The sequence below is a fragment of the Nilaparvata lugens genome, chromosome 12, assembly GCF_014356525.2.
Source record: "Nilaparvata lugens isolate BPH chromosome 12, ASM1435652v1, whole genome shotgun sequence".
Lineage (NCBI taxonomy): Eukaryota > Metazoa > Arthropoda > Insecta > Hemiptera > Delphacidae > Nilaparvata > Nilaparvata lugens.
Window position 1 is genome coordinate 27,864,647 of NC_052515.1, and position 12,617 is coordinate 27,877,263.

Sequence of the window (12,617 nt, forward strand, 5' to 3'; positions counted from 1 at the left end):
CCCCATGTCTTCATTTTTATAATTACTCAGTACTTTATTGATATTATATTAGTTATTAATTTTATTGTTGATGTTAATTATGGAACGTATGAATATTATAATGGTTTTTGACCCCACAGGAGCAGGCCATAGATAGATGATGTGGCTGTGAAACAGTGAATGATAAGCCATGATAAGACTGTCTTTATCTCTTTATTCATTTATACAATTAGTACAATATCGAAATGATAGGGAGAGGAAAAATAGGGTAACCTTGTGCTATTATTCCTCTCCCAAATTTAGATAACATAACACATAGTCCCAAATAGGTTAAGTCTTGCAGTTCTTCAATTCACAAAATTTTATATAGGAGGTATGATGTATATACCTCATATACATCAACCATATATCTCAGTTTTCTGTGGAGTTATGAATTTGAATTGAATTTATGTATTGCTTCATACAGTGTATGATTGAAAAGTTTTTGAAAATGTTTCACAAAAATGAACAGAAACAGTTTTTCACACAACAAAACTAATATAGAGCTCTATATTATTTTTTCTACTCATAATAAAAAAGTCCAAGGTATCATTGCTGGCATGTCAACAGTCCATGATGATATTATTCTGATAGCACAAAATATCTTAGTCTTAGCATTTGACACATTAAACTGAAGATGTCGTTCATTTGTGGACCATCACTTATATTTAAAATGTCGTTTAGGCAATTCAGAGAGTATTTCCTCAGATATTTTTGTCAGAAACCGCTATATAAATCACAATGTAGAAAGATGTGCTCCAGCGTTTCGTCTACTTCGAAGTCACCACACAGTAGACAAGGCACTTGAGGGCTGATTGTATACTTGACACCTTTCAAGTGGAGAGCGATGGCTTCAGTATGCATGGAAATCCTTATCTGGCTAAACAATCTAACTTTATAATGTGGTAAGTTGGATTTAAGATCTGGAGTGATTTCGTAGGTTGTGAACTGATGGTAGGCCTCACGAAGAGGGGAATTGATTGCCGCAGCCAAATTGTACAATTTCTGACGAAAAGACTTGAATATTTCTGCTGTATGAACCTTTGCCTTTTGCGCATCTTGTTGTGCCCATATGTGACCGTAGCCTAAGTCCTCGAAGAATTCAATTCCTTCATCTGTGAAGCCCAATTGTACTTTTTATTCTCATTTGAATCAGTTGCAATTAGTCTTCTGAAGCACATTTTTGGTGCTCTGTTGTCGCACATATTCAGGATTTTAAGCCACCAGTTGAATGCTGATTTGAAAATATTGAAGACGAGATGATGACGTCCTGTTTCCAGTCTTACAACATAGCCTGGTGTTCTGATTGGCCAATAGAAAGTGGAGCTATAACACTCTAGACAGTTCCAGCAGATTTGGTGCTTATGGTGATTCTATTTTAATCCCTCATTCATTCAGAATCCCAACTGTTTCACTGGATCTGATGCAACTGGTTGTCTTTTCAACTAGCAAACTAGGATACTATTTTCTTCATTTAGTTTCAGCTTGTTAAAATACACCTGTCATAACGTTTCTTCATGAGGTACCTCTAAATTACGTAGCAAAGTTTAAATGAAAAATAATATCAAATGTGGAGAGCATACAGCAACCAAATTGGGCTGAAAAGGATTTTGCAAATGGGAAAGATCTTTGATTTAGCCAAGCACCCTGTAAGGCTCAATTCACACTTACGCGACTCAGGTCGAGAAGAGAATCGGCTCAAGTCGAGAGCATGTATTTCCAAATGGTGACACTCGATTCTAGTCTCTGCAACATACTGTCACCATTTGAAAACACATGCTCTCGACTATAGTGCGGTCCACGTTATAATGACAGTATTTGATCAACTTTGGTTTTGCTATCCTAGTTTATCATTCGACAAAGCCGGTGGTACTATCCCTTTTCTAGGTCCACAACGATGCCAATTATGTTTTTGACAGTGTAGAAATATAATTAATTAATGCAGAGAATCGGTATCGCTATTCTTCTATCTTTATCCACTGTCATTATAACGTGGACCTCACTATAGAGTCGAGTCTCGTCTCGATGTGAGTCGCGTAAGTGTGAGTTGAGCCTAAGAGTTCTCATGTTTCTACCATAATAAAAGCAAACTGAGGAGTCTCAAGAAGAGGTATTCATCAATAATAGGCCACAATGGCCTTTTTGTGAATTATTTTTCATGGATAGCTGTTCTTGATACTCCTCAGGTTGATTTTCTTATGGTAGAGACATGAAAATTCTTAAGGTGCGGTTTCGTTTGTGCGTAAACTTCCGCAGTCGACGACGACAAGCATTGTTGACATTCATATTGTCCAAATTTCAAGTGTGCTAAAACAGCTGTTCGAATAACTTTTCATAATTTGTGTTTATTATTCAAGAATGAAAACATTTCAAAAATAATATCAACTTATTACCATTTGAAAGTATGAACTCAACCTCCCCCATTAAAGTAAGGTTCTTACTCATTTGCAATATTTTTTCTGTCCAGTGTTATAATTTGGTTACCCTATTCACTCCACATTTGATATTATTTTACATTCAAAACTTAGCTTATTTAGAGGTACCTCATGAATAAAGAATACATGTTAACATTATAAAAAAATCCCAACTACTACCACATTTTTCTTCCCCAGCGACTGACTACCAACTCCCACAACTCAGCTACTTCTGCCATGAGGAAAGCTTGTTGATGAAATTAGCTAGGTAGTTGAAGAAACTACAACTTAGCTAGGTACCTATTATCTACCTCTGTGAGTCTGGCAGTACTGGCAGACTCTTCCCTTGCTTGTTCCACAATGACACATGACACCACTGGGAATCAAGGTGGTATAGTGAGGTCCACGCTATAATGGCAGTGAAGAAAGATATTTATAGCATCTGCAAAGAGCACTACCCTCTGTCTGCTTGAGAAGACATTCATAAGCATTAGGAACAACAGGGGACCAAAAACAAAGCCACTGTGGTACACCCTGCTCTACACCTTTCAGTTTTGAGATGGCACCTTTCACTTGGACCACTTATATTTTTATTTTCCAGATAGGGATGTCCCTATGTCCTCATGACCATGCCAACTGAATAGAGCTATAGTTTTTCATGGCTTCCGAACCACTGGGAAATATTTAATAAGCTATGATAGACTTAGTATTCATATTTCAATTATGAATCCTTTTATACAAATGGATACGGTAGGCTATTTATAAGCCTATAGTGAGGTCCACGTTATAATGACAGTGGATAAAGATAGAAGAATAGCGATGCCGATTCTCTGCATTAATTAATCATATTTCTACACTGTCAAAAACATAATTGGCACCGTTGTGGACCTAGAAAAGGATACTACCACCGGCTTTGTCGAATGATAGGCAAGGATAGCAAAACCAAAGTTGATCAAATACTGTAATTATAACGTGGACCTCACTATAGGTACTTTTTTTCTAACCCTTCTTCACTGTATTGAAATTCAGTTACATGAAAATAATCTTGGCAATCCAAAAGTACACAAACTGCTTCTATCTTAAAACAGATTACTGTTTTATAATATTAAATTTATAATCATTCCAGAAGACTATAGGCTATTGATATATAATAATTATATGTCTAAATTGCATTCTCACTTCAGTGGGCCTACCTATACTTTTCTCTCTCTCTCTTTTTTCCACAAATCATTAAAAACTACCTATGTAACGAGCTAAATTATAAGTAATTTCAATCTTCATTGTGATATTAATCTGATATTCCTCTGAAATCAATGTAGGTTTCATTAGATAAAAATTATAGTTTAAGCATTACCACTGGATTAAATCATTCAAGTAAACGCGCCGCAAAATGGCCGGTTCAATATCGATAACTCAACATCGATACTGAAAAGTATCGATGATGCAAAAATCGATAGAGGCAGCTTGCTGCAGATTGCAGAAGAGAAGTCTAGCTACAGATGGGTGAAGGAACATGAAAGTGAAAATGCAATTTTATTCAGTGTCATGTTATCTTTTTGTTTTTACTATTTTAGAAGTTGCTGTGAAATCGCAAATGTCGTCAAATTCAAACAGTCATTGTAAGTAAACTTCAATACTCAATTAGAATTATTGTAAACAGTAGTTTATTTTGAACCAAGGACGACTTGTCCTTCCATGCTGACTAGTTGAGATATGGCGGGATTGTTGTGGATTATTAGTATCGTGCTTGTTTTCATCGTTTCCTGGTAAAATTCGGCTTTTTAATGGTGTTTTTTATTTTTCAGCTTTCATATCAGATAATAGCGATGTGCGATATTTGGTGGATAACATTCCAGTCACAGTGCACAAGGTAAGTGAAACGATTCTGTTGCTCGATAGAAAATAATGCCATGGGCTATTCTATTCCTGTAAAATTTACAATCTGACAAGTATTTCCATTTTTATTTTTATTTATTTTTAATAATTCAGTATCTGTAAACATTATTTTGATTCTAAACAACTCAAAAATTGAATCAATACTTAGCGATCTCCCGCGAAGCGAACAGAAGGGGTCTCGTGATGATCATTTGTCTTTTTAATTTTCAACTCAAAAAAATAATTTACTCTTATTAGAAAACTTTTATCTAATATGCTAATAAAAAGGAATTTTCAATAATTTCCTATAATCTGAAATCAGAGTTGATCAGCTTGTTTTGAAAGTTAGCTTTACGAGTCACCCCATTGTATTATTTTTAAAAAGGTTGTATACTTTTCAAGGGTCATTTCCAAGAGTATATTATTCATGAGAGGATTATAAAACAAAATGTGATCAGTTTATTTATTTTCTTTGTATACTACTTGAAAATTACAAACCAATTGGGAATTTAGGTTAGCTTAGTGGATGATGTTTTTACAATGAATATGAAATGACAAATTCTTAATTCTTTTCTTTATTTCAATACGAGGCTAATAATGATTACCGTACTCATTCTTCTAGAAATAATTTTTCATTTCTTGAACTAGGTATCATGTAAAATAATATTGTTATAAAATATCTGCTAGAAGATTTAATAACTTATGATAGGTCTTGGCAATTTAAAAAGGGTTTTTACATAAATCAAGTTATTATAAAATTATTGACATTTTCGAACATTGTTCTCCAAATAAATTTATCTTCGAATACTTTTACTTGAGCATGCATTCTACAAAATCAAATGTCTGAGGTCAGTTTATTGACTTGAGCCGTTTTCTCTCGTCGCTCAGCCAAGCGTATCATTTGCCAATTTTTATAAATAACGACTTTGCTTTGATTGGCTGAGTAGTAGTAACTACTGTGAAAACAAACTTTCAATTATATTTCATTCCTTATCCAAATTTTGAATTAGTACAGTACTGTTTTTATAGTCATTAAAATAGATTTTTGTGGATGAAAGTTGTAGAAGTGGGCTATAAATAGGTCTCAGTAGTTCTGCAGTAGGCCTACTTTAAAATGAAAACTTTAAATTTCCAAAATAAACTCCTATTCATACATTTTTGCGTTTCTCTCAATTACAATTGAAGTTTTAAAAGGAGTAGAATAGTTTACTCTATTCTTTTTGACTTTTGAATAATTGTTTTAATAATACCTAAAGCATATTTCTGCATACTTATTGAACTTGTTGATTTTTCATTCATTTGTTGGAAGCTATCTTGACAACTGTGGCCTTCAATGCGTTGAATAGTTTGTGTTTTAGCATCAATTTTTAAAAAAGGTGACAATTTTTGACAAGTGTGCAAAGTTTGTTACTTTTACATATTCACTGCTTTGTTTTCATTTAATGCCATGGATTGCTTCTTTCTTTGTTTTGATAATTGCCTGACATAGAATAAATGTAGGCGATTAACTCTGTTTTAATAATTGTTGAATATTTTACAAGTTTATAAAGCCTAGTGTAGTTCTCTATTCCCAGGTTGTTGGAAGTATTCTCGTATTTTTTATTAAACAATATTTCTATCCAACAATACATCAATATTAAGTATAGTGAGGTCCACGTTGTAATGGCTGTGAAGGAAAATAGGATAACAGAGTTGCCTTTTTACTGCTTTCTATAGAGGGTACTGGTATATCTGATGAAAACTATCTATAAACGTTGCGGAGCTAGAAAAGGACAGCACTATCTGCTTTGTCGAATGATAGACAAGGATAGCAGCACTAATGTTAATAAAATAATGCTATTATAACGTGGACCTCACTATATCTTCTTGGACTGCTTCTATTCAAAAAAGCAACAACTAAATTCTTTGTGATTGAGGGAAACATAATCATGTTCTACAAAAATAGCTGTGTAGGGTTTGTTTTGAAAAATAATGCAATAGGCTACTTGATAAATTGAAATTATCTTTATTCTTCTTCTTAGAAAGTACATACAATATACATATACAAAACTTGAAGAAGGTTCCTCACATGGGCAAAGCCTGTGTGAGAGGAAAATAGAACATTTTCATTTGAAATAGATTTTACTCACCAGAGTTTTAGTATAACTTGGCTAAAGCATGCTCAGATTGCATCATCGTAAACATCCACATGAGATGATTTAACTTTTCCTCATGATATATTTGTTATCTGTAAAATTATTTAGGAATGTATTGGAAAAACGACATCAGTAAGTTTTCCACAATCAATAGATCAAATGACAACTGTATGTTTTTTGTCATGTTATACTGTATTTCTCATCGGTAAAATGTTGAAAATAGATTTATCCAGTTTCCCCAATCAAAAGATAAAAAACAATGAACTTTGGTAGAATAATTTTTTCACATAATGTGATCTAATTTGTGTCATACATTTAGACCCAAAGAAAGTCCCATACTTTTAAGATTCCTTATCATTGATAAATTAATTGTATCAATTATCTCCATTGTAACAATGAATTCATTATATGCCAAGTTTTTCTAATCTTCAATTGAAAAAATAAGAGATTATTTTTTAATGATTGATTCCTTAGCCCCCCTGCCTTTCAATGAACTTTCTAGTTTGCTGAGCAGAAAAAGAATACCATTAGTTCTTATGAGAGGGCTCACAATTAGTGTGAACACTCTCATAAGAACTAATGGTATTATTTTTCTATGCCCACTCTATGGTATTATTTTTCTAGGGCTCACAATTAGTGTGAACACTCTCATAAGAACTAATGGTATTATTTTTCTATGCCCACTCTATGGTATTATTTTTCTAGGGCTCACAATTAGTGTGAACACTCTCATAAGAACTAATGGTATTATTTTTCTGTCCAGCCAACCAGTAATCTATTGATAAGCCGGACTCGACGTATCGTTGATTTCTTTGATACAGTATAATATTTATATTTCAGTTCCATGACTAATTTGAATTCTATTTTTTACAGGAGTTTACCAGCAATCCCGGTGTTCGGTGAGTTCCTTTGAATATTTGAATTTGAAAAAAATATATTCAAGCTATTAAAGTAAGTTGAATAGCTTCGTTTTCAACGAGCTATTCAACTTACTTTAAAGTAGTTGAAAATTCAAGTAAAGACATAAGAGCCACATATATATTTAGTGATATATTTTCCACTGTGTTAAGGCGGATTCCCACATATCAGTATCAGACTCCGTATACAGTCAATTGGAAATATTCTTCCCACGATTTGTTATGGGACTCTTCATACACGCGCGGCCGGGCTGAGTGGAAATAAGACTTAATCCCATTAGAACTCATGGGAATGTATTTCCACGGTACCGTACAAGTACACTTATGGGAATCCAAGATTATTTAATAAAAAAATGTTCACTATTCCAGCCCTGTAAATGCATTTTTTCTATCGCATATTATATTATAGTATTTTCAAAACATTTAAATCTATTTGGGAGTGTTTTGTTTGATACCGTTAATTTTAAAACATTGCAAGAAAAATTCGGGTTTTTTGTAAGCCACCTAGTAACCGTTATTACTAAGGTGCGTACGAGCCGCAAACATGAGCAATTCACTTTTAATCAGCTGATGCCAAGCTTTTTATATATGTATCTTACCGTTTCTGTAAAAATACAGATATGATATAGGCCTAGTCAGCTGATTAAAAGTGAATTGCTCATGTTCGCGTCGCGTATATTTGTACGCACCTCTAGGTACTCAAAACATTTCTATTGATAGAATGGCTGGTTTTATTTCGTTAATAACACTTATTTTGTGAAATAAATTGAACTATCTTAATTTTTTCAATCAATTTGAATTGAAAATCCTCTGAGACATCATTGCTAAAATGGGTAGTGTTGAAGCTATTTATAATGAATGGTGAAACTTATCTATACTATACCATAGAGAAACAATAGCGTAAGTAGATATCCCATGGTATAGGGAATTTATGTCGCAAATTTTACTGTTATCTCAAGCCAATTACTGTCGATTATTGTCAATTTTTACTGTTTTGTTTGGGTGAGAGTGTATGAACGGCACAATTTGAGAGACTACCAGCGTCACACAGCTGCATGGGAAAGAACTAAGTGGATTATCGGCTTGAGATAACAGTAAAAGTTGCGACATAAACGCCCTATACCATCGGATATCTACTTATGCTATCGTTTCTCTATGACTATACTTACGGCGGTGGCCACTCGTACCCCAGTCGGTACTTGGCCTCATCAACTAAGCCTCTCCAAAAGTTTCGGTCACCCGCGTCCTCCTCTTTTAGGCCCATCCACCTCATATCTTTCCGGTCCTGGTCCCACCATCTAGTTTTTGGCATTGCAGCTGGTCTCCTTCCTATAGGATTATTCCTCAGTACACTGCTTGTCAGAGCGCTTTCTTATTTCCTCAAAATGTGTCCCGTCCACCGTAACCTCCTGCTTTTAATTATTATTTAACGAAAATCCTAAATAAATGCTGTAAATCACCCCGAAGACTTCTGCTACTGCAGACATTGACAACAGGGTTAACAGCTAGATGGAAATTCGATGAGAACTACTATCCAAAAATTAGTTGCCAGCCCGGGAATCGAACTGGTCAATGACTTAGGGCGAGTTTCGCCAAATTCACGTTAACGCTTCGCTTAGTAATCTACAATTAACACTAACTGATGACTTTAACGAAAGATTAAGAAATTTGATTTCAGCAACGAAAGGACAGATTAGAGTGAATCAGGGTGGCAGTGCGCCGCCATGACACTTGTTTCACATTGTTAGCATCTTGGACCAGTTATAGATTAGACACGCTGGGAAGCCTAGCCTCTGAAGCCAACATCTACTGCCATTTCGCCAAATCGTGACGTCATCATCGGATACAAAACTTTCAGATTGTGTCTATTTTAGAGGGATGTAAATTATTATTCATTAAAATGGTAAACTCCCGCTGGAATAGACACAATCTGCTATGGAAAACAATGTAAACAAACTCTGCAGAAATTTTTTCTTATGCATTTGGAAATTACTGAGCAAATTACTGAGCTATTGCAATTATTCAAATACTAATGAAATAATTATTATTTAACGAAAATCCTAAATAAATGCAGTAAATCACCCCGAAGAATTCTGCTACTGTAGACATTGACAACAGGGTTAACAGCTAGATGGAAATTCGATGAGAACTACTATCCAAAAATTAGTTGCCAGCCCGGGAATCGAACCCGGTACCTCCCAATTGCCAGTCAGGAATGCTTACCCTTACACCAAACTGACAATCTCTGGATAGCAGCGCACTGGATAGCAGGGTAAGCATTCCTGACTGGCAATTGGGAGGTACCGGGTTCGATTCCCGGGCTGGCAACTAATTTTTGGATAGTAGTTCTCATCGAATTTCCATCTAGCTGTTAACCCTGTTGTCAATGTCTACAGTAGCAGAATTCTTCGGGGTGATTTACAGCATTTATTTAGGATTTTCGTTAAATAATAATTATATATTAATTAGCATTTGAATTAATGCATTCTCTATTTAATTCCATCTTTTCTGCTTTTAATGTCACCCACTATGTCTGTCTGCTTCATTGAATAATTGGCGTATTTCATAGTTGTGCTTGATTTTCCAAACTCCGTTATCTAGTGTTGAGCCATTCGAAGAATCTTGTTTTCAGAAACAATGGTATTTTTTCTTCTTTTTTATTCAGTATCCATGTTTCTGAAGTATATAGATGGTCTTATGATGGTTTTGTATAGTCTTAGTTTTGATGTATGTGAGAGGAGTCTTGTACTAAGCAGTTTATTGCATGCGTAAAAGCTTTATTTGCCGATCTTATTCTGTTGGTTACTTCCAGTTCTTCTAAGTTGTTGTGCGTGAATGTCACTCCCAAGTACGTGAAAGTTTCTGTCTTTTTAAAATTATAGTCTCTTACTTTCAGAAATTGTTCATTGTGTCCGTTTATATTTTAAACTCTACTTATCTGTATGATCTTGGTTTTATTTTCATTTATTTTTACTTTCCTTGCCCTATTACCATAGGTAAGGAAAGTATTGCATTCCGAAAAAAATTAAGTCAATTAACCCAATTTCTATATTTCTATACGTTTCAAGGTCCCCTGAGTCCAAAAAAGTGTTTTTTGTGTGTGTGTGTGTGTGTGTGTGTGTGTGTGTGTGTGTGTGTGTGTGTGCACGATATCTCATCTCCCAATGAACGGAATGACTTGAAATTTGGTACTTAAGGTCCTTCCCCTATAAGGATCCGACACAAACAATTTCGAACAAATCCAATTCAAGATGGCGGCTAAAATGGCGAAAATGTTGTCAAAAACAGGGGTTTTCGCGATTTTCTCAAAAACGGCTCCAACGATTTTGATCAAATTTATACCTAGAATAGTCATTGATAAGTTCTATCAACTGCCACAAGTCCCATATCTGTAAAAATTTCAGGAGCTCCGCCCATCAATGCAAAGTGTGATTTTAGATTTCCAATTATCAGGCTTCAGATACAATTTGAACAAAAAATTTTAAGTGGAAAAGTTTACGCATAAAAATCTCTACAATTAATGTTCAGTGACATTTCCACCTAAAATTGAAAATAAGCTCGAAATTCGAGAAAATGTGTTTATTCAATAATGCAAACTGTTGGCAACTGTTCATTCTATTAAATCACTATGAAGAGATAGCAGACTCCGTGTGTCTCCAGCGTTATTGTCCTGTCACCAGCTGGCAGATCTTTGAATAGTAGACGTGAGATGCGCGTGTACACTAGCGTCAGGTGATACATTTTCATAACGGCAAGGAAAGTTGTGTGAGTGCGCCACATCAGATTTTTATTCCTACATATTCAGTTTCTTCAATCAAAATATTTGTCAGGTATACCAAGTCTTCTTCTTTCTCAGCAATTACAACAATGTCGTCTTCAAAAGCCAGGATATTTATATTTACTCCAATCTTAATTCCTTCATTTGTACTTTTGACTCTTTCCAGTGCTTCTTCTATGGCTATGTTAAATAATGTTGGCGACAATCCATCTCCTTGTTGTACTCCAGTATTAACTTCAAAACTGCTTGTGGTTCTTCCATTTACTTTTACTTTTACTATCTATACTATACCTGTTGTAATTGTAATTTATTTATTGATTTGCAAAAGAAAATTAGTTACAAACATCATGAATGAAACAAATTGTATAAATTGTATACATTAATTGAAATGCAGCTGTAACTTACTGATAGTGAGTAGGTTTGTGATTTTGTATTCAAATTTTTCAAGTAAGTGTAATATTTCTGAAGTTTTTTACTCACTGTAATACATTCTGTGATTCATTTAAAGTATTATGTCGACCTTCAAAATTTAAAATCTTTTAATATTATTCCTGGATCAAAAATCAAGTGAAGAAGCAGTGTGTGATATCATAACCTCAAACTTTAGACAACATTTTTATCAAAATTTTTGGAGAGAAATAGAACAGGCTCAGCCTATTTTTCCTCCAATGTCATAATTATATTATGATTGTAGTATTTTGCACAAAAAAAAAAATTAACACATTATACAAAACTGTACTGCAAGTTAAATTTCCTTCTGCACTGCCAACAAAAGAGTAACCTTGAGTTTTGGCAATGATTTACTATGAAGTATATTTTCAAAACTTTGTTCATTTTGTGCCTTATTTCATTTTTGAATTTTTTGCAGGGTACAATCTGCCAAAGAAACAGCCCCGGGCTCCAATACAATAATGTGCGCCAGTAGCAATTCTCGTCTAAAATTCGTACCACCAGCGTTGGATTTCAAGCAGAGGTGAGTCTAATTTCACAATGAATTGACATTATTATCTAGTTGTAGATAAGATGCGGTCAGCTCTGTGGTAACCGTTATCTAGAGTGATTCCTTTTTCCTATGATGATATCCACTTGAAACTGTCAGTATTAAATGAATGGGAAGCATTGATGTTATTTATATGGAATGCTGACAGTTTGAAGAGGATCTCACTGCAGTCATTTGAACTGTGTTATCATTCATAGCTTCCTCACTGTTCTAATAAATGAATAAATACAAATAGTTATTTGTGCAACTAGTGCGCAAAGTGACAGTTTGCTGCACCGAAAGAAACGTTTACGCCCGAGCCGTAGGCGAGGGCGGAATGGTTTCTTGAGTGCAGCAGAGGAACTTTGCGCACGTATTTCACATTAAGTTTTTCCTACAGTTACCATTGAATATGAAAAGTGGGTAATTATGGGTAAAATTGCCTGAAATGCATCAAATGTTTTTCTGTGTAATTTTATTATTGATAAAAGCCTTAATTTA

General features: G+C 34.4%; 1 protein-coding gene across 1 annotated transcript in view; it reads left to right on the forward strand.

Annotated features, from left to right (window-relative positions):
* Positions 1 to 3,917: 3,917 nt before the first annotated feature.
* LOC111046285 (transmembrane protein 131) overlaps positions 3,918 to 12,617 on the forward strand; it is a 103,858-nt gene continuing 95,158 nt past the window's right edge. Inside the window, 4 exon segments of the mRNA XM_039439291.1 lie at positions 3,918 to 4,051; positions 4,238 to 4,302; positions 7,316 to 7,341; positions 12,006 to 12,110. Of these exon segments, the coding sequence (XP_039295225.1) occupies positions 3,946 to 4,051; positions 4,238 to 4,302; positions 7,316 to 7,341; positions 12,006 to 12,110 (302 nt within the window). The 5' untranslated portion in view covers positions 3,918 to 3,945.